The following is a 25,256-nucleotide window of genomic DNA, read 5'->3' on the forward strand; positions in this document are numbered from 1 at the left end:
TCTTTCATATTGACTGTAAGCTATCTTGAGCTCTGCACATTACGGTAATTTGTTTTTAGGTTAAGCTTCTAAGTAGTGCTTAGGTCTCACACTGAGAGGCATTCTCAGGTGGGCTTAATATCAATTAATTATTTGGCAATTATGCGGTAGGTGGGGTTTGCACAATAAAACAGGGGAGTAATTCTCAGAAGTATTGTTCAAGAATCACCTTGAGGTCTCGTGTTATTGAGCTACTCCTTTGCTGTAAATGTGTTAGGGTTTTTTATGGTGGTACAGAGTGTTGAAAGACATATATAATGTCTGAGCATTATTGTGAATAAACAAAAAGGACTAGAAAAGATATTTGTAGGCAAAAGACATGGTCAGGGAAGCCAAAAGTGAACACTGTAAAGATCATAAATGACAATGTAACCAGAAACTGAAGAGCTTGTTGGGCTGAATGGCCTGTTCTTGTCAGAACAGTTCTAATATTTATTGAATTCCTCTCATAGGCTTGTATGCAGCTACCAGCTGGACAGTAAATAGAAGCAACAGGCTGGAGCTGCGTAGTCAGTGAGGAGCAAGGTGGCAGTTCTGCTTGACAGCAAATGCTCTAATTTTTGCTGCAAGCAGACAGAGTATGTCAAGGGCAAATGGGAATTCCCTTTCTCGGTTAAGTGATCCATTCCACCTGACAAATTTCCTAAGCTGTATGTCAAATTCTCATCTGCTTCCGGAAACAAACACCTTAATTAAGGCCCACAGTACTGGCTGCCAGCACCCTCTTCCTTTGCTAATACCCAAGTCTACAGTCATAAACCCAGTTGTGATGGGGAACCATAAGGCTGCTATGTTATAATTCATGATGATGTAAAACCAGGAAATTGTACAGAAAAAGAAGGGCAAGAAAGTTATGAGAAGACAAAAAAAAAAAAACTTCAGCAGCACTTTGGATCAGGTAATCCACCTGAAGCTAAGCACGTTTGGGCTGAGCCAATGGATAGAAGATCAACCAGGACAGCTGTAGTTGCTGCTGGAAGAGGTGTTGGTGAGGCCACCAGGCAGCACTTACTGTATACTGTGGTCTATGTGTGGACCCCAATGCGCCAGTGCTGTGGCAGGGACACTTTGCTCTAGTTGGCTCTATTCTTCGGTTCAGATATAAAACCACAGTCCTGACCCTCTGTGCTCATAAAAGGTCTATGTGCATCTATAGAAAAAAGTAGAGTATACCATGATGTCCTGACTAAATTGCCCATCACAGCCTCATCCATTTTGGCCCTCTGATTAGCCTGTGTTTCTAATTGGCTAACTCTGTCTCTCACCCCTTCACCACCTAATAGCTGATGTGTGCTGTGTAGCTGTACTGGGCAAGAATGGTTGCCATCTCATCATCCAAGCAGATTCTCTACATTGGAAGTGGCTCTCCATTGTCTTTGTAAAGTTCTTTGAGTAGCAAGAAAAGTGCTGCATAAATGTAATTAATTACAGTCACGGAAAAAAGTAAGTACACCCCATGGAAATCGTTGATATGTTCAACATATCTGAACAGGCTAACATTAGATCTTCATGTAAAGAGTGCCTAAAGATAAAGGTGACATACTTGAACAAATGACAGACAATATCGATATGGTGTATTTCATTTTTCTAATCTAAATTAACAAAAATGTAGGTTAGTCATGTGGAAAAGTACCCCCCTACATTTATCACCACCTTCAAATCCATAAAATTAAAATCAGGCATTAGAGATTAGATACCAATGATTAGAACCTTCTTAGAGAGTATATAGGTGGATCTTGTCTTATTTAAACTGTAGATGCCCAGGGTCTGGTGTTCTCTTTGCTTTTGACATATGTGTTGTCATCATACCAAGATCAACAGAGCTCTCTGAGGCCTTTAGAAGGGTTGAGGTTGCCTATGAGTGTTGCAAGGAGTTTAAAAGTATTGACAAATTGTTTGAAATCAATCATTCTACTGTAAGAATAATCAAGTGGCGCAGATTTCATATAATGCTAATTTGCCCAGGGCAGGCATGCACATCAAATTCAGGCCAAGAGCTGACCATTTAGTACTAAAAGAAGTCTCCAAGAACTCCAAAATTTCATTGTAGGATCTGCAGGTAACCTTTGCAACAGTTGGTGTCAAAGTGCACATATCTACAGTCCGAAAGAGACTACACAAGTCGGACCTGCATGCAAGCTGTTCCAGGAAAAAGCCTTTGCTGTCCGAAAAGAACATTACAGTAAGACGACAGTATGCCATTGAACATCTAGGCAAAGACCAGGCCTTCTGGAACAATGTGCTCTGGGCAGATGGATCGGAGATAGAGTTCTTTGGCAACAGTAACAGACATTTTTGAAAAAATCTGAAGAACTTCACACCAGCTGTGAAGTATGGTGGTGAAAAGGTTATGTTTGGTTTGGCTTTGCTATGTCAGGGCTTAGGCAGCCTGCAGTCACTGAGTTAGCTATTAATTCTACATCATATCAATGTATGATTGAGAAGAATGTGAGGCTATTTTTCTGAAAGATGAAGCTGAAAACAAAATGCACCTTTCAACATAATAATGATCCAAAGCACACTAGCAAATCCACCAAAAAAATGGCTCAGAAAGAAGAAAGGGAAGGTTATGGTCTGGCTTAGTCAAATCCCTCATTTGAATCCTACTGAGATGTTTTTTGGGCAATACATGCAACAGGTAAACCCCAAAACATCTCAAAGACTACTGCATACAGGAGCACAACAGGAAATCCACAATGAAATGACTCCACCAAGAAATGGCTCAGAAAGAAGAAAGGGAAGGTTTTGGTCTGGCTTAGTCAAATCCCTCATTTGAATCCTACTGAGATGTTCTGGGGTGGTTGAAACAGGCACTACATGCATGAAAACCCAAACACATCTTGCTACCGAAGGACAATTACATGGAGGAGTGGTCAAAAAGTTCACCGAGTCGGTCAGAGATGATGGCCAGTTATGCAAAACACCTACAAAAAGAAATTCCTGCTAAAGGGGACAATACCATCTTCTGAGGGCAAGGGAAAACTTACTTCTTCCACAGTGGACCATTACATCTTCTGATATTTGTGTTGAATAAATGACTGTAAAGACAAATTTTCCTTGTTTTTTTTTTTTTTTTTTTTTTGTCAAGTACACCACCTAACTACTGGTTTGCCTGTTGAAATATGTTGAAAAAGTTGACAGTTCCCATGGGGTGTAATTCACCCAAATTCCTGCCTGATTTTCACCATGCCCTCAAATTTCCCACAGGCACTCTCGTCATCTTCATAAGACATGTATGTTGGGTGGATTGGCTACAATACTTTGACCTTGTGATCATGACTAGGTTTGGGAACATGGGTTCAAATGCAGTGTGGTCATTGCCTACCTGCGCCCATCATTACTGTATGAATTGATTAAAGTCTTGTGTCCAGCACTGCCAGAAAACACTTTGCAGTGGAAAAGGAGGACTAAAAGAAGGCTGAAAGATTTTTTTTAAATGTTTCAGCTCAGTGGACACAGCTGTTTCCTTAAAGTCACCAATGGTTCACAAAGAGCCAATAGCCACATCCAGATGGCTCCTACCAGATGAGGTCCCCTCTGCAGGTGGTTAGCTGAACTGACCACATTTTTAGAATATCCCACTACAGGGAATTGGACTGTATTTAACAAAAAGGAAAAGTCTGTGAATGCCGAGGCAGGCCTTGTTATGGACGGCAGGCTCCATCTGTGGAGAACTGTTGTCAATAGCAACTTAATAAGAGGCCACGCACTGTACCTTGTAAAGCTTATCCAACCCAAGCAGATCAGGCAAACAGTAGAATCATGCAAAACAGTCGCTGGCACTTCTGCACGCTATTGATCCCAGGATGCATAGTTACAGATGCATTTTGAGCAAACTGCCAGGGAACGGCTCATATTTATCCACAGGTGAGGCGCTCTGCTCTCTCCCTTGATTCTCAGTGTCTGAGTTAAAAGGCTGATTTGCATTTATATTGCCGAGCCGGGCCTGGCGGCATAATTGGTGTAGATCAGCGGTTCTCCCACCTAATGCTGGCCACTGTGATACTGAATCTAGGGACCATTTTTGAGCAGCCAACTCAGCCCAGATAGAGTGTTTTGGAGTCACCTCAATGTCTCTAGCGGCTTGGTCTGCTTTTAATACCTTTAGGCAAGTTCTGCATTTCCAACTTTTAAAACTAGGCTTTAAAAATCCATCATAAATAATAAGCAAAGTGGAGCTCTGGGCTTAGCGCAACTGCCTTACAGCTTAAGGGACCAGGGTTAAGATCCAGGGGGATTCATTTGTCTATATGGTGTTTGCATGTTCCACCTGTGTCCATGTGGGATTTCATTGCCAAAGACATCCGCATCATTTAAATCAGCCCCTTTACAGGAAGGCGCCAGCATCTTATGCCTGATGTTCCCAGAAAAAAAAGCAGATCTTCTAGTGGAAGGGGAACTCACTTGACCCGTAAATCAATGTAATGAGCAGCCTTTTTGCAGTAATGGTCACAATCTTCAAACAAGTAGAAAAGCCCTTTTAATTTCTTTGAAGTTGTCTTAAAGGATGGCGTCAGTTCAGCAGATCTGATGTTCTCCCCTGTTGCAATTCTTAATCTATTGATCCTAAAAATTGTGCTTAACAATGCATGCTAATGAGGCTAAAGGACTCCGATGCAATATGGGGCAATTCAGAACAGCTTATGCAGAAAAGAGATAATATATAGTAATTTACAGACACCCGGCGAAATACTGCTGACACAGGCATCAACGCTCGGCCGGACAATACGATCCCTAAACTTGAATTTCACTATGCATGCTTTTCTAGCACCTGTCATACTGAATACATTCTGGAAGTGCCAATCCTAGAAAGCTAATGTTTAATGTTAAATTCATGGACTGTAAGTGTTTGCTTAATTTCAATAGAATCTCATTTTCTCATAGCTACTTATATTATGGTAGAGCATGAAATAAAACTTTTTTTAATATATCTGTAAAATTGATTGTTAATTAAGCCAATTAGGAAATAGTCTTGCTGTTAGCACTGACTGTTAGATATCTTTTGCAAATAGGATATTGGCATACCGTTTTGATAAGAACTTGTACACATAATATGAATGTATGATCAAACCTAGAGAAATGAAACAAGAAAAATAAGCCTTAAACAAAACCAATCTTAGACAAGAATTTTTCCTTTCCTCAATAGCATTTTTTTTCTCTATTTTTATGTGAATTGTTTTGCCTTGAATTTTTACTAAAACTTTAAAATGAAGATACTTTACTATGCATCACACTATTGGCAGAATCATCCTATGAAGCAAACTAAAACTTGCAGAACTTTGGTAATTTGGGACAACTGCAACTACACATTCAAAAAGAACGTAAATATACAGTATTATACATAATACAATTAAGTGACTGGTCATCCATAAATTAACCCATTATTAATATTGTGTTATTTCAGTTCAGGATGGACAGGACAAGACAACACAGCTCTAAGCATAAAAGGGGTGACATCTAGCTGGGTAGTTGGCATTTCAAGACCGTGTGGTCTGTGTCTGGATGCCCAATGCCCCCATGCAGTGATGGGGTGCTGCAAATATGGCACCAGCCTTCGGATGAGACGTAAAACCGAGGTTCAGACTCTCTGTGCTCTTTAAAGATCTCTGGGCAGCTTTCAAAAACAGTAGGGTTTATCCCGATGTCCTGGCTAAACTGCCCATCATGGCCTTGTCCATTCTGGCCCCCTAATCATGCCCTGTCTCTAATTGGCTATCTCTCTCAGCTCTTCACCACCTAATGAGTAATGTGTAGTGAGCATACTTGCATAATATTGACTGCCATCGCACCATCCAGGTGGGTGCTACACACTGATGTTGGTTCCGGTGGTTGCCCTCTAAGTGTTTTGAGTAGTAAGAAAGCCACTATATAAATGTAATTTATTATTACTTACTTAGATTTTACTGTGCATTTGAAGCTTTTAAGTCTCAGGTCTTTTAATCGTAATAAGGATCAACATCATGAAAAGGAAAAACAAATGCAAAAACAAAGTGTATTATTCACCCATCTATCCATTACTAAACCCATTTAACCCAGTTCAAGGTTGCAGATGCCACAGTCTGTCACAGAAACATCAGAACTTACCCTGGATGGGATGTAAAATGAATTGGCCCCCTGATAACAACATGCATATTTGAGTGTTAATTAAACAATGGCAACTTCGATGCCAAGACACACAGGTACATATATCATTCTTAATGAGACATGTTAAGTGTGTTATTAGCAAAATAAAGAAACTAAATACGTGAGGAAACATTAGTTCATTGGAATGTATAATTCACTAGCCACTGAGGTCATCAGATTGTCGAAGTAGCCGAAGATTTTACGCATGTTGTTGACTAGCGAACAATGTGGGCAGCACCGAACGACTGAAACTCTTCAGTGTTCACAGAAAAAATCATTCTCTTTTTTCTTGTTGTTTACTTTCTAACCAGTCAATAGGAAGGAGTAAATTACACTTACAGTAATTATCTTTTCTCTTTGCACCTTCCTTTTTTTGATCAATAATTCCTTAGATATGCCAGTCACTTTCTGGCTCTGTTGCTAAGGAACAGATTTTCTCTTGTGTCAGATGCTGGAAATGAACATAAGTGTGACAACGGTAAACGTTCGGTAATGGTGGTGGTGGGGATTGTGGCATCAATGGAAGATTTTGGTTCACTGCTATAACTGAAATCCATTAATAAATCAGAAAATACGCCACAAACAGTCAAGGCAAAGAACAGAACAATCACTTTTGTTCTCTAATGTAATAAAAAAAAGTTTTAAAAGTTCAAGAGATTCTAGTAAAATCCACTCATTCATTTTCTAAGCCAACTTTGTCTGCTGAAGAAGGTCAGGGGTGGTCTATTCCAACAGCACTAAGCTCCCCAAGGTAGGAACACAGCTGCATACAGACATGCCATGCCAGTCCTCACAGGGTACTCTCATATACACATTCACACCGCGCCAACTTAGACATGCCAATCAACCTAGCAGTGTCCTTTTGAACTGAAGTGAATGAGAATAGGAGAAACATCAGCCACTATAATATCCCATAAAGGAAAATATTTCTGACAATAAGTTGAGAAAATGTTTGTTCAGGCATCTGTTTAGTGATACTCACTTCTAGTATTAGAAGAGGCTTGAGTCCTCAGAAATATTGGATGGAGTGCCAGTCCAAAACAGTCCACTCACACTAACTGTGCGGCAGTTTCACTACTTTAGTTAAAATGTATGTTTTTGATATGTGGATAGAAACCAAAACAGACTCAGGGAGAACATGCAAGCTCTACTGAGTGGAATTCAAACTCAGTTTCCTGGAATTTTACTGCAGCAGCACACTCCACTGTACCACCATACTAGCCCTGAAGAAATGAATCATTTAACATTAGAAAAGGATTTTTGCCAAGGTGACACAGTGCTCAGCACTACTAGGTTCAGTTTCCAGTCAGGTCAGTCTATACACAATATATAGTTTTACTTGTGTTCATTTGGCTTTTTCTCTGCTTTCCTCCCAAGATGTGCAGGCTAGATTGACTGATGGCACTACATTACTGTGTAAGTGTGTGTGGGTGTGTGCATCAGTGTGTCCTGCATAGGACATGCATGCCACTTAGGTTATGGTAACACGGCAATGTCTCCCTGTTATCCATTTCTCTTGGCGTATTCTGACTTGTCAAGTCTCTGTGCCCTGCTGTTTGCTGGTATTGGATCTTGCTTTTTACATGATGCTACCTGATAGGCTCCGATGCCCTGTGATCTTTGTATTTGTGTGGCAGTTCTCTAGGTCTGCCCTGACTTAACCAGGCTAGCAGTGTCCCCAGCAGTGAGCTGGTATCCCATCCATGGCTGTGTCTTGAATAAACTGTGCTCCCTCTGTGACTCCTTCATTCTGGCTTCATTCCACAAGGTTGTGTGAGTGCGTGTGTACTGCACTGGACTAGCCTCTCATTTAGGGTGGGCTCCTCTCTTGTACATGGTGTGCTGGAACAGGCTACAGACACCTTTATGCTCTACGCAGCAGTTCTCTGGGTGAAAACATTTGTGTGAGTGACGAGTTCCCTGGTTGGTTCCTGCCTTGCACCTGATGATGATTGTCAACTCTGATGACATTTCTGCTTCATTGGTACTTCTTTGCATAGTCTGATGAATCCTTACACCCTAACAATGTGCATATTGTTTAGAGTTGTAAATCCATTCAGGGTCAGTTTTTGCTTTGTCTAGCACACCCTGATTAGAGCTGCTGAGTAGCTGTTCCTAATGCATCTTTGTTTGTTAGTCATCTGTATAAAAAATATAAGTAATAAAATATTTCTGAACGGTTACTAACCCTCCTCTATTCTGTTCCTCTTCTTAATATCTTTATGTGGTACTCGGTGTCACTGCTCTACTGCCAAGCTGTTCTCCTACCCTATTAAAAATCATCTCAGATATTGGAAGAATTGAAAAAATTCTGTCATCAGATTGGACGACCCAGCACAGAGTCTAATATGGAATGCCCGGGAGCAGGTTGGCAACCAGCTGGCCGAGGTCTCTAGGACTTGGTCTTTTGCAATTGACTGTGGAAGCAGGTCTATTTTCTCCAGAGATGCTTCTGCCTGAAGTTTTTCTTTTCCTCTCCTCCATTATTAACTGGCTACAGTTTAACAATTAATGGACAGATATTACCAGTCTCCATTTATGTTAATCAGTTTCTAGTTTGGTTTCTGTTAACAAATTTGTGTCTATATTAGTACTAATTCTGTATTTAGTGATTTATAAAATTTATACTTGCATTTTACAAAGAGTGCTATACAAACATAGGCTAAATTGAATTGAATAAAGCTTTGGCCGCAAGTGATATCTGGATGGGCAGAATTTTTCCCGGTACTTCACATTATTCCCACATCCCAATGATGTGCACAATCTGTTATCCGAGGAGAGTAGTCATTAGAGAACAATGTCCCATGCAGGACTGATTCTTATTTTGCCCCTAATGCATTTGAGTATGGCCATCATTCACACAGCACTATAATGGAGAAAGCAAAATTTAGTATCAGGATGGGGTCGAGGACTTCAGGCTTCTGCCGGACTTCAACTGTGATTTATGTGATGCCAGAGATGGTCCGTGAAAGGAAACACTTCAGCTTGGGCTTTTATTTGGGAGCTGAATGTCTAAGAGAATGAAAAAGCTGGGAGAGCTCCGACATTTAGTAAGACATATTAGACTCCTGTCCTCCAATTTCGGGCCAATTATGAGTGCAGGGTGCCACATTACTCAAAATAAATTGTGCTCTCCCTCTTTTTAAAAAAATCAAGTCTGATTTGTGGAGTCAGAATATTAGATGAATTTCTGTCACCCTTGTCGTAAGCTGGTTTGGAAATGTAGGGCTGACGTTAATAATCACAGTGTTTAATGCCATTAGGGAGATCAATTCACTGTCCTCATTCAAATCGAGAGTGAAAAAGGTATTTATTTACATTGGCATTTTAATTATAGATTGTCATTTAGTTTTGCTAATGGAGCGTTCTAACCTTCACATGCTGGATTTCCAAGCGCATCAAGACAATTTTGTGAACACAACCCCATGCCTTCTTATCATTATGATTATTAAGTCGCCTGGCACTAAACCACTCTTAACCTAAGAGGGGAAAAAAAAACTTTAATTCTGTTTTAAAACTCTTTTCCTAGAATCATATAATCCACCATTTTTTATCATCCAAATAAATAAATAATTTAAAATATGTGAAGATTGTAAAAGGCTGCCAGCTGAAGTTCTAAAGGGCACTTTTTAAATTAACACTTGTCTTGGCAGATTTGAGCAAATGCTCCTACTTATGGTATTAATCAGTAGGGTCTTAAAAATCCCTTTTTTCATTTAGAGTACACTATTAGTGCTCAAGTAAATATGCTTGTGTTTGTTTTCTGCCAACTGCTTCCCAATTTCCCATAAAAAAAAGAAAAAGGCATCCTGGTCGGTGGCTTTGTTGAGCTACCCAGCGTAAAGTAAAGCCTTTATCTCAGAGTGTAATGGTCTGAATATAATCAGATACGTGCCGGCCCGCTTCGCTCTCCCTTAATAATTTGTTATGTGCTCTATAGCAAGGGCAGTTTGTTCAAATGTTCACCTGCTTTCTCCATCGCCACCATCTGTCTAGATGGAGGCAAACGGCATCCAGGTAAAAAAAAAAATAAACATTTTGTTTACAGTGACAAATGTGGAATGATTGCTTGCATGTGTAATTATTTCCAAACAGACATGTTCCATGTTTCATTTCTTCATTTATCCAGATAAAAATGACATTCCTGATTGCTTTATGTGCATTAGGCAGCAATTTAAAGCCCATTAATCTGTCTTGTAAAATGTCAAAAGCATTTTGAAGAGGTTTCCATGCTAGCATGCAAATAGTGTAGTGTATACTGACTAATGTGATTATATGGATAACATAACGCTCTCACACTCACATAATCTAATTCAGGATCGGGGGAGCAATCCCAGTAGCACTGGACACTAGACAGGAAATAGTGCTGGGTAGGGACTACTCAATAACACAAACCATCGGTATTTACCATAACAAGCATGGATTTTGGGGACATGGGTGTATAAGCCACTCACATACAGGGAGAAATGCACACTCCTGACAGACAACAAGCAGACACTGCATCCATGTGGCAGCACCACTGATGACAAAATGGGAACACGACTGAGGATGCTACACACAGAAAAAAGCCGCCAGATCAGACAGAGTCCGTCCTTCAGTTCTTAAAGCCTGTGCTGACCAGCTTGGCTGAGTCCTCTGCTACTGTACCTGTTCTGTCTGTCACAAAAAAGTACCCATGCTTTGGATAACACCCTGTATAGTTCCAGCTCCAGAAGGAAGGCACCTCTTCATCTAACGACTATAGACCAGAGGCCCTTACTGAACATCCCACACCAACAACATAGCAGCAGCAAAAACAAGAAAATGGTTATTGACTTTCATTACATCAAACAGTTCTATGCCTTCTCACTCTTCTGGGAGTGGATACTAAGGTGGAGCACTGCTATAAATACTTGGGGGTCCACATCAACGACAGGCTGGACTTGTCTTGTAACACAGAGGAACTATATAAGAAAGGGCAGAGCAGGCTCCTTTTTTTCTTAGAAGACTGCATCCCTTGAACGTGAGTAGTGGCATTTGTTACATGTTTCACCACCCTGTGATGGTCAGTGTGATTTTCTATATTGTGGTGTACTGGGCTTGTAACATCATTTCAAGAGATGCCCACCACATCAACAAGCTAATTAAAATGGCAGGATTGGTTATATGACATACTCTTGACCCACTAGAAAAAGTGAGGATGAATGAAGACAAAACTGAGGGCCATTATGAACAATGCTGCACATCCTTTCTCTGATACACTAGAACTGAGTGCCTTGAACCAATGAAAAATTCAGCAGAAATGTGTCAAGTGACACAACTGGGAATCCTTACTAACGGCAATACACCTATGCAGGACTGTGATTGTTCTTTTTATCTATAGCAAAGTCAGAAGTTTTATTTCTTTTTCAGCAATTCCAGTATGTATTTGATAGTGATTCTTGTTGTTTGTCATAATTATTTATTTATTGAGCTTCTGTAAAAACCTAAATCCTCCCAGGATTATCTATCTATCTATCTATCTGTCTATCTATCTATCCATCTAGCTATCTATCTATTGTGGTTCAAGTAAAGTTCGAAAGATAAATGTTAGGGGCCACCTGGTCATTTCCTTTTAATTTACTTCAAATCAAAGAAAATCTAAATAATTAAGGCGCCGGGCTAAGTGAATTGCTGCTTCTGGTCAGGGTGGAAGGATTTCCAACCTGCGGTGCAGTCTTTTCCAAACTAAACACCTCCTTCCGGGAGCTGTGGGCTTTATAGGAGGAGAATCCTAAGGGATGGTGTTTGTTGCCCTCATTGGGCGTGTTCTCTGTACTGCAGCAGGAACAAAAAAAGAAGGTTAGCATGAGTGCCCCGTCTTGACCAGGGGTGGTACTGCCTACCTCAGAAGAGCCCAGAGGGTGATCCAGAGACTATCTATCTATCTATCTATCTATCTATCTATCTATCTATCTATCTATCTATCTATCTATCTATCTATCTATCTATCTATCTGTACAAACTGCATACAGAAAAAGAGATAGACTGGCACATTCTCCTCTTATTTGAATGGGTTTGTCTCCAGGTACTTCAGGTTTTTCTCACATATCCCAGAGATGCACTTTGCTTGTGCGTTTGAGGGACTGGACTGCCAATGCTCTTGTGAGTTATGTCCAGGTATTCCGGTTGTCCTCAAACACATGCAAGTTATTTCAACCGGTGGCTCAATTTGGGCAAATAGTCTAGAATAGCTTGATTCCTGCCTTGTACCTGATGTTACATAAGCAGACAATGACCCTCTTATAACCCTGTACTAAAATCAGCAAGATCAAAAGACAAATACATATGAACTTTTTTATTGCAGCTGTAACAGTCCCCTTTTTTTTCAGTCCCTGTCCGTATTTTCTCAGTCCCACAGCTATTGATTCAAGGAGCCCACAGAATGGCAGATACCAAAAACAGTGTGAGGGTTAAATAATTTTGAAACATTTTGGAGTTTCTTGCCACCAAAAGCGAAAAATAAAGGATAAAGAAAGAGAAATAACTTTCAGCAATCGATTCAAGAGAAGCTGAGGATATTGCACTTTTGGGCTTGATATTGATTGTCAATGTTGATCCAGGTAATTCAATAACTGATACAACAACTGAGCTGGAGGTAAGAGATAACCTACATTATATAAGGTTTATCATACAAAGAGTCATGATCCCTAGACTACTGAAAGGACGATACGGCTGAAAATAAATAAACACTACAAAAGAACACCAGGAGAAGAACAAGACAAATTCAGAGGACTGTCAACAGTGGCATTTAGACCCAGGAGTTCAACTCTTACCTCACTGAAGATGGAGCTGTGCTCACTCTTTTTTTTTAATTTTTACAAGCAATATTAATAAATGAATTCAATGAATAGCAAGCTAGTTTCAGCCGTGCTGAAAAACAAACAAATCCCTCAATGAAAACAAAAGCAAACAACATTCTGCATTCATCCGGGAGAGATTAGGACACATTCTGGTTGGAGACAGATAAACAGGCTATGACTGCTGTGTTAAATAAAGCCTGCAAGCTGAGAATTGAGAAGATATGTTATTAACCCCCACTATTGTGTGTGTGTGTATAAAAAAAATATTATATATATATATATATATATACAAATTTCAGATTATCATGTGAGTGTGTTGACCCCTGGATAGGCAGGCATCTGCTTAAATTATTTCACATCGCACACAGACAACATGTAATCTGGGATTAATTTCTTACACTGGGAGCTCCCTAAGCTGTTCACAATTATATGATAGGAAAGAATCTAGTCTCTGCATTATATGGTAATTATAGAATGCATAAAAATTAATGCATTGGTACTCTTTTCCAGTGGTGTATTTATTCCCTTATCACATGACAATTACAGTACATTTAGCACCCACTGAAAATCGGTCTGTTCAACCAACGACAAAACCTCTAATGGTGTAAATAAAGTCAAATGTTTTACTAAAGTCACTATTCACTATATTAAAAAAGTAAAAATAAAAAAAAACATCAAAGTCTACAGGTTTTCAGCCTGTTAAATCTTCAGGCTTCAATTTCTTTCTCAAAAAACATAATGAGCCTCTGTGATTTGAAAGAGTTCTCACCATGAGCTGCAAGTGAATGAGACTTTCCTCCAGACAATGAAAACCTTGTTGTGTCTATTGTGCTTTAGCACACATTACGGCAAGTGCATTGCTTATGGTTTTGAATGCAGGAACAAACAAACACTGACTAAATGACCCAAAAACTGCTGGGAGGACATCCCTCTTAGAAAAATAGCTTATTTAAAATTTAAATTGGCCTTTATATCTCTGACTTGTAATAATATTTTACTTCTTGTCAGCTTTCATTTGTTACGGGCTTTTGCTTTGCTGGATACAGAAAGAAAATTGTAATCTTAGATATGAGTAAAGCGTTAGCCAATGGGAAGCATGGAATAATATGTGTGCGTGGGAGGGAGTCCAAGTGTCGTCTGTACTTCAGGTTTACTGAAGCAGCCTGAAAGAGAAGCAGGGAGCGATGTGAAGCAGTGCCTCCAATGCACAGGAGATCGGCTCAACTTCATCAAGCATATCATTAAAGAGCGAGTTTGAGTGGCAGAGCAGCTAGTGTGTGAGAGGCAATGGAAATGGACGCTCTCTCTTAGTCGGCTTACAATTTTGGCATGTTGGTATGGTGGCACAGTAATCAGCATTACCAACAAACCATATCCAAACCCTAAGTTCAAATTTGGTTTAGGATCTACATATTACTTTCATGTCTACGTGCATTTTTTTATATTGTAAAATTTTGAGTTTAGGATGGCCATTGCCAAAATAGCAGGTGGGAATAGGCCTACCACATGCCAGTATACACACAATACAATACAATTTATTTTTATATAGCCCAAAATTACACAAGAAGTGATGAAGCAATGGGCTTTAGCAGGCCTTGCCTTTTGACAGCCCCCCAGCCTTGACCCTCTAAGAAGACAAGGAAAAACTCCCAAAAAAAAATCCCTTGTAGGGAAAAAAATGGGAGAAACCTTGGAAAAGGCAGTTCAAAGAGAGACCCCTTTACAGGTAGGTTGGGCATGCAGTGGGTGTCAAAAAAAAAACGTGATAAGTACAATACAATACACAGAACAGAACACAAGTAATCCTCAATACAATATAATAGCGCAATAGGAATAGTACAAGAAATAGTAGAGTATAGGGCCCGGGTAGGCCTGTGCCCAGCCACTTTAGTCACTAGCCCACCCAACTTAGCTTCACTACTTGCATAAGTGGATTATAATATTCATCCCCCTGATTAAAATATCACTTAATTATAAATCCAAACAGCAAAATTGCCAGTGTTACTTTATCAACACAAAAGTTAATTCAACTCTTAAAAATGAATTGTTAAAGTGTATAGATGGTGGGTTATTTTACAGCAAATGTCTACCTAACAAGGTTTAGAAAATAAGATCAACTTTACATTTTACCAATTACAGACGCTCAAAATATGTGATATTAAATAAGGTTATCATAATGAATTTACTAGTTAGAAGGTATGAGAAATGTGAGCCAACTATGATAAAGGCCCATTTAGACTTTGTGCATCTGTGTAGCTGCGAGGGTCCACTTGAACTAAATTGCATCTGAAGTCACATTGCATGAACATGTGTCTATATTCCTCCAAATTTTTAGGCCTGCAAAGTTTAGTGTGTGTAGACCGTACATGCACTAGACAACAAAACATGGAAAGCGTCCAAAGAGAAGTTCAGTGTGCATATATGGAATAATTTTTGCAAAACAGCAAGTGCCATCCACACAAGATCAAAAAAAAAAGTTGCACAACAGCATCTGCATCCATTTCGTTTTTGAAATATAAATGTTCCTTATGCGTTAACAATATCTTGACAAATGGCCTAATGGCAAGTGAAACATCCACTACTAGCTGGGCTACGTTTAGTGCTGTGTGTGCTACCAGCACTACTACTAAGTACGCCGAAAAAAATACAACCACTCTGCCAACTAATGTCTAAAAATCGGCCAGGTTACTGATTTGTCTGAAATTCACAGACAACCAACTCAACCATTCCTAAAGTCTCCAACTTCTGTTGTAGCTGGCAAGGTGCACAGCTTTGCAGTTAATTGGTACAACAGATACGGCACATGGCTGGAATATAGGATGTCGAATGATGCGATTTTGGTGATAACGTAATTGAAGACAAATTCTCACATTGATTTTGTGACTAGAAATGCAAGAATCAGGCATGTACAAAACCTGAGTCAAATAAAACTAATGGGGCAGTGCTTTATAAATCCACAAATTACAAAGAACTTCAAAAATGGTAAATCCATTGGTTTGCTGTTAAAAAAAGTTATAACAGATTTTTTTGTGTCTTATGACAGGCTGGTATCCTATAAATGTCGTCAAAAGGTAACCAGTCACTTTATTTTCACTATTTGTAAGTTCATTTAAATTAGTATTAGCAGAAATTCAAACAGGAAGGGCCCTATTCTGCTGGATCTGGCCACACATCTAGAAAAAACTTAGCTAAACTTCCCTCTGACCCTGACCAGAATAAGCAGGTCAATAATCAATGGATGATGCACAGCAATGAATGAGTGAATGTGACCATTTTGAAAATATACAGTAATGTGTATTCCTCACTGGAAAAGCTACAAAAACAGTTAAATATTTTTTCTAATGTCATAGGAACTCAAGGGAAAGCCTGCTTAAGAACTGCACATGCATCTATTTGCATCCATAAACATGAAGACTCATAGAATCCAAAAGTGATGTGTTCACTGGGACATTGTTATTATTTCTGTGTATTTTAACTGTTCCCTCTCTGACAATATGCTTTAATAAGTAAATGCAATATGAACAGCAGCGTATGTGTCTTGAGCTTCCTTGATTATCCCACTCAAACTATTGTATGCTCATTTTTATTTCTGCAGGCTTCATGATTTAGTGGCTATGAGACTCCAAGGTTTCAGGCTAATATCTCACTGCTGACCGACTTCGATCCTTACCATATTACTTCACCTGCCTCTGTGCCAGCTGTCTAAATATGGCTTCTCATTTGCATGAATACCTCACACTGGGACAACGGCTAAAAAGACAGCTAAACATAGCATTATACTGTCCAACCTGCTCCATCCAGTTCTGGGTCATGGACAGGCCTATCCTGGCAGCACTGGTTTCAAGGCAGTAAATGCCAGTCTCTCGCAGGGCATACTCATGCAAAAAACTCACACTCATAGAGAGTCACATTAGAATCACCAGTTGACCGATATAAAACCTGATGGGTTTGACAACAGCCTTAATGTCAGCCATCTCGATTCAAATTCTTCCTGATTAATCCTATACTGTAACACCATCTCACGTAAAACTGTACACTGACACGAGCTAGTCCAAAATTTGATTCCAAGTCAGTAGTAGAGCTATAGAGCAACAAGACTAACTGTGCCATCCACACATATGCTTTTTCATTAACTTTCACTGAGATTTTATGAAAGCGATTATTAAATTAGAGGGAGTGTGCTGTGCAAATCAGAAACCACACCATTGCAGCCAATGCATTGCAGGACACACTCATACACACACATCCACTGTCACTCATACCAGGTTTATCAACCTAACAAGCATATTTATGCAAAGAAAACACAGCATTTGAAGATGACTCCCACCCGCGGCGTACCACTTACACAAAAATAGCAACTGTATAAGGATTCAAAGCCAGTCTTCTGGAGCTTTGAGGCAGTAAAGCATACCACTGCAGCCCCTCTAGAATATTCACTGTGTATCTCACTTTACATGACTGCAAAGCACAACAAAAAGTGGAGGAGCTGACAGTTTTATTCTGGTCGACACATATTCAACAAATGCTGTCGTTATCAAGGAAAACAATATTATTATTAAAGACCCCGGCCATCCCATACAGTCAGTTTTCTTCCTCCTTCATTTCAAGGCCATTACCACTTGTACCTCTAGCTTCAAGAACCATTGCTATGGACAAGTCATGTAAAGACGAGTCATTCTGAATGCTGGTAACTTCAACTAGGAACATTTGGAAGGAACAAACTTCTAATGGCATGCTAGGTTTTGGACACAACAGGCTCAACCAGCTCCCTTTAAATGCCAACCTGTGGGACATCTGGAGAGGTTTAGTTATTACATACAAATTGTCTTACTACATGTTACTGCCATCTATAAGCCCGTTGCTGACAGCAGAAGCTCTCTACTCTCCAAGCCAGTAGTTTGTATGGGTATTTGTGGGATTGTAGTTTGTTTATAGTAATATTTATATATTTATCTTCTCTTGAGAATTTCAATTTCCTGATGCGGACAAAGAAAGTTTATCTTTCTATCTATCTATCTATTGCTAATCAACAGTGAACTCCATGAGTGTTTCTTGTATTTATAATCTTTTGTTGTTTTTAATAGTTGGTGTTATATTTATGTTGCATTATTGCTGCTAGTCTGTGGGAGACATACAAGTAGGAATCTTAATGTACTGTGTAAAAAACATTCAACTTTTTAGTTGTAGATCACCTCTTTCCAAGTTCATTCATAAACTTGCCTATCAATGCTCTTGAATGTTCATTTCCACTGAACATTGCTGGCCTCGGCTAACAGTTTACACTTGTGATGGGTGTTTATCTTTAAAGGATGATTTATTGGTTGTGCTATTATAGCTTTTAACCAGTTGAGCAGAACAACCACTTTGTCCAAATCAAATAGCAAAAGTATTCCCTGCAATTTATTATTTACCAAGGTAGCTAATCATGAAAAGCAAAAATTAATATTTATAAATAAGAATGGCTGGGTCCAGCTTTCAGGGTTTGAATAGCTACCCAGACATTGTCTATGTGGAGTTTGCATGTTCTATCTGTTTCTGTGCATTATTTTCTCAGAGAAAAGTAGTTTTCTTTACATTTACATTTTAGGTTAACTGGTTATTTTAAATAGGCGTCATTTATGTGAGTGGTCTCTGGTGCCCCCCACCTAAGGACAGCAGCTGCCTTACACCTAATGCTGCCAGACTGTGTCTCTGAGTTGCATTCAGTCGGTTTGAGAATGTTAAGTTCACAAAGATGCAGAATTGAATCTGAAATTTGGATATTATTCTATATTGTATAATTCGGTCTTTACCAAGCCATTTTACCTGCTCTTACAGTATTTAAATTACATAAACAATAAAATGTATTTCCTTTAGTAAGGGATATCCCACAGTCTTTCCACATATGAAAACCAAAAATTAGCCTGCCCTGATTTATGATGGATTAAGAAATAAATACAGCGTTGTTACTTTTATGTGAAAGATTTCGTGTTACTTTTTTTAAAGAGTTTAATTACCATTTAATTAATTATTACCATCCATCCATCCATTTCCTTAACATGCTTATCCAGGGCAGCTGTAACCCTGTAAAACTGGCCCAAGTGTGTGTTCACCTGATGACTGACCAGCACCCTGTTCAGCTGTTGTTGTTGAATTATTACCATTCAGTAATTCTTTATAATATGAGGAATAATAATTTTTCTTTAAATTGGTATTCATCCATTCATTTAACTGTACCTGAACCAGTGTAGCAGTACTGCACACATACATTCAAATGGTCATTGTCTCCTCATATAGCACCTAATGTGCACGGAAAGAACTGAAATGGCAGGGAAAAAGAAACATGGACAAGGGGAGAACAAAGGAGCTAAACACAGACTGGCCTGTGAAGAACTCTGAGAAAGCCATGCTATCCATTGTGCTAACCTACTACTCCTCATTAAATTAAGTGTTTAAATAAAATGCTTTCACAGTTTTTATTTATTGAATACACAAAATTGTCTCATGTTATCTTACATGATGACCTTCTAGCATGTTTCTGCTCAGCATTATTTTTACTTCAGTCTCCTATCCTCACATTGTTATATTCTTGTAAAACAGCAGTTAAAAGAAATAATGATAATATGAAACTGAAATGTACAGAGGTGGAGGTGAGTGAATGGTTTAGCTCATCTCTCTCTCTGCTTCTTCTATAAAACCATTTAATTTGTTGCAATGTCCCCCGAGATCTGAAAGATTGAAGAAACACAGTGAAATCTATACGGTTACAGTTCACTAATACCAGTAACACTATCAAATTGTCACATCACTGTGTAACACTGTCTTGACAACGGCAAGAAGTGAAACAAATAAAAATGTTCAGCTGAAGCTGAGCAGCCTGCCGCTTTAATACAGTCATATATATATAAAAGGAAATAAGGCAAAATAAACACTACAGCAAGCCATCCATCGATTTTTTGAACCTTCTTAAAGGTAAAGGTCATAAAAGCCAGAATATAACTGAGTAACAGAGGGCAAAAGATCGGAACCAACTCTGGATGCGGTGTCAGCTCTCTATAGGACACATCCACTCACAAAACCATTTAGAGTCAATAGTAAACCTAGCCTACAAGTTGGAAGGATTTATGAGGAAGATCAGAAGAGTGACAAGTGGAGAACTAGAAAACTCCATACAGACCATGTCCAGGATTAAAACCCTGTCTCCTAACCTCACACCTGATCCTTAACTGAATTAAGACAGATTTGAGACTGCTATATTAGATTAAAACTGATAGATAGATAGATAGCTAGATAGATAGATAGATAGATAGATAGATAGATAGATAGATAGATAGATAGATAGATAGATAGATAGATAGATAGATAGATAGATAGATAGATAGATATGTGTGTATATATATATATACACAGTACCTCAAAAGAGGAAATTGTGAAATTTGTAAAAATAAAAATAAAACCCACCTGAGTATAACACCCTTTCATCAATCAATAAGCACTGCTTAATACAGAGCAAGGTTGCAGAAATCACTGTAAAGCACAGCAGTCTTTAAAGATTAGTTTTGATGAAGGTAGCTGGAAGAAGATTACTGTAAAGCATAGCAAGTTAAAATATGTCCCTCTTTACCTTTAGTTACATGTTTTTGTTTCAGGGTGTGTGAGCAGAGGCAAATTTTTTAATTATCATTTGTTCATGATGTTAGACTGTTATTTGCTCCCCTGACCAAAAAACAAGTTTTCCCTTTTTTATGCATTATCTGACATTTTCACTGTTGGAATTTATAGCTAAATACTTTTATCAGCCATAAACCGCTCCCTTGATACCAGTAATTACCCATGTTAAACCTTTTTGGTAATTTACACTGTGCCTGTGCCAGAGATGCCATAGGAGTCTTTTGGTTGCCTAAACTATTGCACATCTGCAGCATACAGCATTGGGGGAAGCGAAGGTTGCTGCTTTGTAAAAAGTGACCTACAGTACAACGGTCTGCTGGGAGCAGTTGAACACAGAGATAGTGCACCCCCCAGTCTGTCTCATCCCTCTCTAGAAGCTTAACGAACTGGAAAAGATTCACAGTGCCCCTTTTCCTCACTGCACACCTATAAAAAGAGATAATAAAACTGACAGCCTCTTGAGACATGTTCCTGCTACCTAAAACATTCCTTGTGAGAATAATGTTAAGAACTTTATTAATGCTTTGAGAGTTCAACTACAGGAGTATCTATCTATCTATCATATCAGTTGTTTATAGTGCCTTTTATCGATCTATTATATAGTGCTTCTCATCTGTTTTTCAGTGCTTTCATCTAACTATATATCTCTCTATGAATCTAATAGTGCCTTTCATCTATCTATCATATAGTGCCTTGCATTTATCTATTTATTTATCAATCATATAATGCAGAATTAAAGTCAAATTTGCATATTATGAACTTACTGATGGCATCAACACTTTTAAATTTATATGGGGCAGTGGGGAAGTGTTGTACTCTGTTGTTAGTAGCTAATTAACCATGAACTGGTGATGGGGGCTTCCCATTAGATCTTTTACTTTTTTTTTTCTTGCACTGATTGTTAGTTGTGTTTCTCATGTTTACTATTATATATAACTATTGATATTGTTCTTTTGTTTAATAAAGGAATTTCAAAAAATGTATCATATATTGCCTTTCATTCACCTATTTATCAGTCTATCGTGCCAATTATCTGTCTGTTATATAGTGCCTTTCATCGTTCTATCTATCTATCATAAAATGTCATCTTTCTATTTTATAGCTATTTTATAAATCTTTTAAAAGCTGTTATTTTATCCAAATATGAGTATACACAGTACAAAGACATAGACTTGCAAATACAATAACATAAAAAATATAATTTACTACAGCAAATTAAAGTAGCAGTTAACTCTGTTTTTAAATGCAGCACTCCAAATATGAACACGTCTGCTCTCAGTATAAAAATTAGCAAATCTGTGTGTAAATGATGCTTACCTCAGTGTTTTATGAGTTTCTGTCTATGCATGCACTATAATAAAAACAAGAAATCAGATTTTTTTTAACTGAAACAACTGTACTGCGATTGCACGTAAATATATTTATGTGCATGAATGTACAATATTTATATATGCAGGTTGGAAAGTAATAGGCATATTTATGTGTTCATGCAATAAACAGGTGTGAGTATGTATGTGTCACCATGTAAAATTCAACCAGGGAAAAAATATCCACGTGCTGTGTTGATATGGCACACTTTTGTATGTTTACATTGTATGAAATTGTCAGTGTAAAGGGTCAGCTATACATATGTTTGATTTATTTTAGGGATTTATAAACACAACGACTTAGATAGATAGATAGATAGATAGATAGATAGATAGATAGATAGATAGATAGATAGATAGATAGATAGATAGATAGATAGATAGATAGATAGATAGATAGATTTCTTGACATTGACTCTTTACACTGACATGACTGTGGATGTGTTTTTTCATAGTTTCATGTCTTTCAAGTCTTCTCTGACTCCAGAAAATACAGAACCTGATTTCTAAATCTCTGACAGCTCAGCTTCTCTCCATTAAAGGACACACACAAAGACTCTCTGAAGTGACAAATCAAACGTGTTGCGTGGCCTCATGAAAAGGTCAAGTGGCAATGAAGTTTTCAACATAAAAGCAGAGAATCTGAACAAGCAAAATTGAAGTTTGTTTTTTTTTTTTAAAGACGAAACCAGCCATAGGTTTACGGGATGCTCGAGTACATCGATCGGCTTTAAATGAGACCTTGAGAAAAAAATTAACAAGCATTTATTGAGTTGCACAAGTATCAAAACCTCTGTGATGTGGTTAAATTGATTTGCTTCCACTAGTAGCCTTTTTGAGAAGGTGTTGAAGTTTTAGCTTACTTTTTTTTTTTGTTTTGTTGCGCGAGTATTGCTGCCACTAGATGGCCTTGTGTAATATTTATTAATTGCCTTAGCGCAAAATTGCCATCCATCTTGCACAACTTGGCAAAGTACTTGTTGAGAACAGCTGTCCTTCTAACTCAAATACAAATTATCTGCGAGTATCTTGCCAGCATGTCCATATGATCTCTCCTCACTTTGCAGTGACCTTCGAGTAATAAAACCTCCTGCAATCTAAAATGCAAGGCTAGCATATCAAGGAGAATGCCAACGCTATGGCATTACTGTCAGGAATCTATAGAAGTAAATACTGTGAATGAGTGCGTGTCTGGAAAGGGCGGGTGTTTAATGTGCTCTAAATTCCCAGGGTGAAAACGGAAAATATAAGAAGTGTCCGTCTAAGTAAAGGCACGTCACTCCAGCGCGCAACAACAGAGCATATAAAAGATCAAGTGAGTAACCCAGATAAGCCAGGCGATGTCACCCAGGCAAACGAAAACGCAAACTCTGCAAGTGCCTACAAGAGAGACACCGATGCGCACCCGACGGGATAGGCAGACAGACACCATCATTATTATCACCTCCATTATTATACCCCCTCTAGCACCTTAACTATATCCAGTAGTGCTCCCAAACCGCCGCGACCGCCAAACAACATTTCAGCTCAAGAAACCAGGGATGCGGAGATCAGTATTGCCACCCATGCCAGCTTTTTAATTAAAAAAAGCAAGTCTTAAAATTAATTCACACAACAAACAGATATGTATATATAAGAAAGATTCTTTTTTTACCTTGTCCTGCTAACCACAAGTGCAGAATGATGCAGGCTTCACTTAGTCTCATGGCTGGATGGTAGAAGTAATCACAGCAACCGACAAGTAAGAAGTGGAATTGAAGTCGAGTGGAGTCCGGCGGAGTGCAGTACAGTGGATTACTACAGAGTTCACTGCCGTCTGCTGGGTTTCTCTCTCCAGATATATCTCTCACTTTCTCTATCCCCCTCTTTATTTCTTGCAGCCCCGGACAAGTTTTTTTTTTTTTCCTTTTTATTTATCTCTTTTCCACCTCGGCACCCGAAGCTCTCAAAGCGTTGCACGCATCCCGCACCAAGCGGTTTTCCCGTTCTAGTGAGCTATGCCTCCGTCTGCCTCTCGCCCGTATTGACTGCCGGTCCATTCTCAGTTTCAGAGCATCATCCTCGCGCGCTCCGCTCAGAGTCGAGCAGCAGCAGGCGCAGCAGCAGCAGCAGCTCAGCGCCGAGAGCTCACAAAGCTTTGCTCCTCCCTCCCTCCTCCAGCTCCTTGGCCGTGTGGATGGATGAGTGACTGTGCCTCAGCAAGGCGCTGAAGAAATGAGACCTAATCTCTTAGGGAGCTGTGTTACCATGAGAGAGAGGAGCAAACAACACCGATCTGAAGGGACGAAAGTCATTGCAAATGTGTGATCTGTGTGAATGCGTATAGCAGGAGTGGCTCATCTCTACATCAATCGGACAACATTCCAGAGCTCTTCAGAGGCTGACAAACTACTTGCTTTTACACTGGAAGCCATACAAAATATATTTACATATACACACAGTGGACATATAGAGTACAAAATGTGTATTCATACACATGCAACCAACATATATACTGTACACACCCACGCTCACATGTTTGTATGTGCGGCTTGCGCAGACTATGTGTATACCATTCACTTTTAGTATACATGTCAAAAATTAAAATGCCCTGAATCTGCTGCAAAGTAGCCAACTAAAATGCACTGTGGGATGCTGACCATGGAGTGGGAGCCCTCTGTTTGAAGGAGAGCCGAGTCTCTACTTTGTCTCTGAGTAATAGCCAGTTTCAGAATCTGTTCCTGGGGGAGATGAGGTACTTTAACAACACAGCCTGTCAGCCTTTCTGACAAATTCATGCCTGTCATTGTCTCTATACATTTCTTATTGCCACATTGACTACTTTAATCCATGCCAGTCCACTCTATTAATCTACATTATTCTCAACAAAATCTATTCTCAGTGTATTGTTAGCTTCATTTTTTCTTTTCTCTGTATTTTAAATGGCATGAAGGATTCTGTTTGAATTCTGTTCTTGTTAAATGATTTAGTTTTATTTAGTTTAAATAAAACTAAAGGTAGTATTGTATATAAGACAAGGATATAATTTCAGTTAGTTGTTTTGATTAGTTTTTAATGACAATAAATAATTATAAGTATCTTGCTTATTGCAAAACTATCTCATCCATTCATTTTCTTAACCTGCTTTTCCAGGACAGGTTTGTGGGAAGCTGGAGCCTTTCCCAGCAATCATCGGACACAAGGTAGAAGCACCTGGACAGGACACCAGTCCATCGCAGTGTGTGTTCCAAAGCTATAAATTATTTATCTCCTTTTA

At 38.9% G+C, this 25,256-nt stretch overlaps 1 protein-coding gene across 6 annotated transcripts in view; it reads right to left on the reverse strand.

Annotated features, from left to right (window-relative positions):
- The window catches only part of kirrel3b (kirre like nephrin family adhesion molecule 3b), a 1,066,676-nt gene extending 1,042,362 nt beyond the window's left edge, over positions 1 to 24,314 (reverse strand). For all 6 annotated transcript variants that reach the window (XM_039764053.1, XM_039764052.1, XM_039764050.1 and 3 more), the window contains exon 1: positions 23,655 to 24,314. In XM_039764053.1, the coding sequence (XP_039619987.1) occupies positions 23,655 to 23,706 (52 nt within the window). In that variant the 5' untranslated portion in view covers positions 23,707 to 24,314. The remainder of the gene's footprint in view (positions 1 to 23,654) is intronic.
- Between the last annotated feature and the right edge of the window lie 942 nt (positions 24,315 to 25,256).

Source organism: Polypterus senegalus, chromosome 9 (assembly GCF_016835505.1).
Source record: "Polypterus senegalus isolate Bchr_013 chromosome 9, ASM1683550v1, whole genome shotgun sequence".
Taxonomy (NCBI): domain Eukaryota; kingdom Metazoa; phylum Chordata; class Cladistia; order Polypteriformes; family Polypteridae; genus Polypterus; species Polypterus senegalus.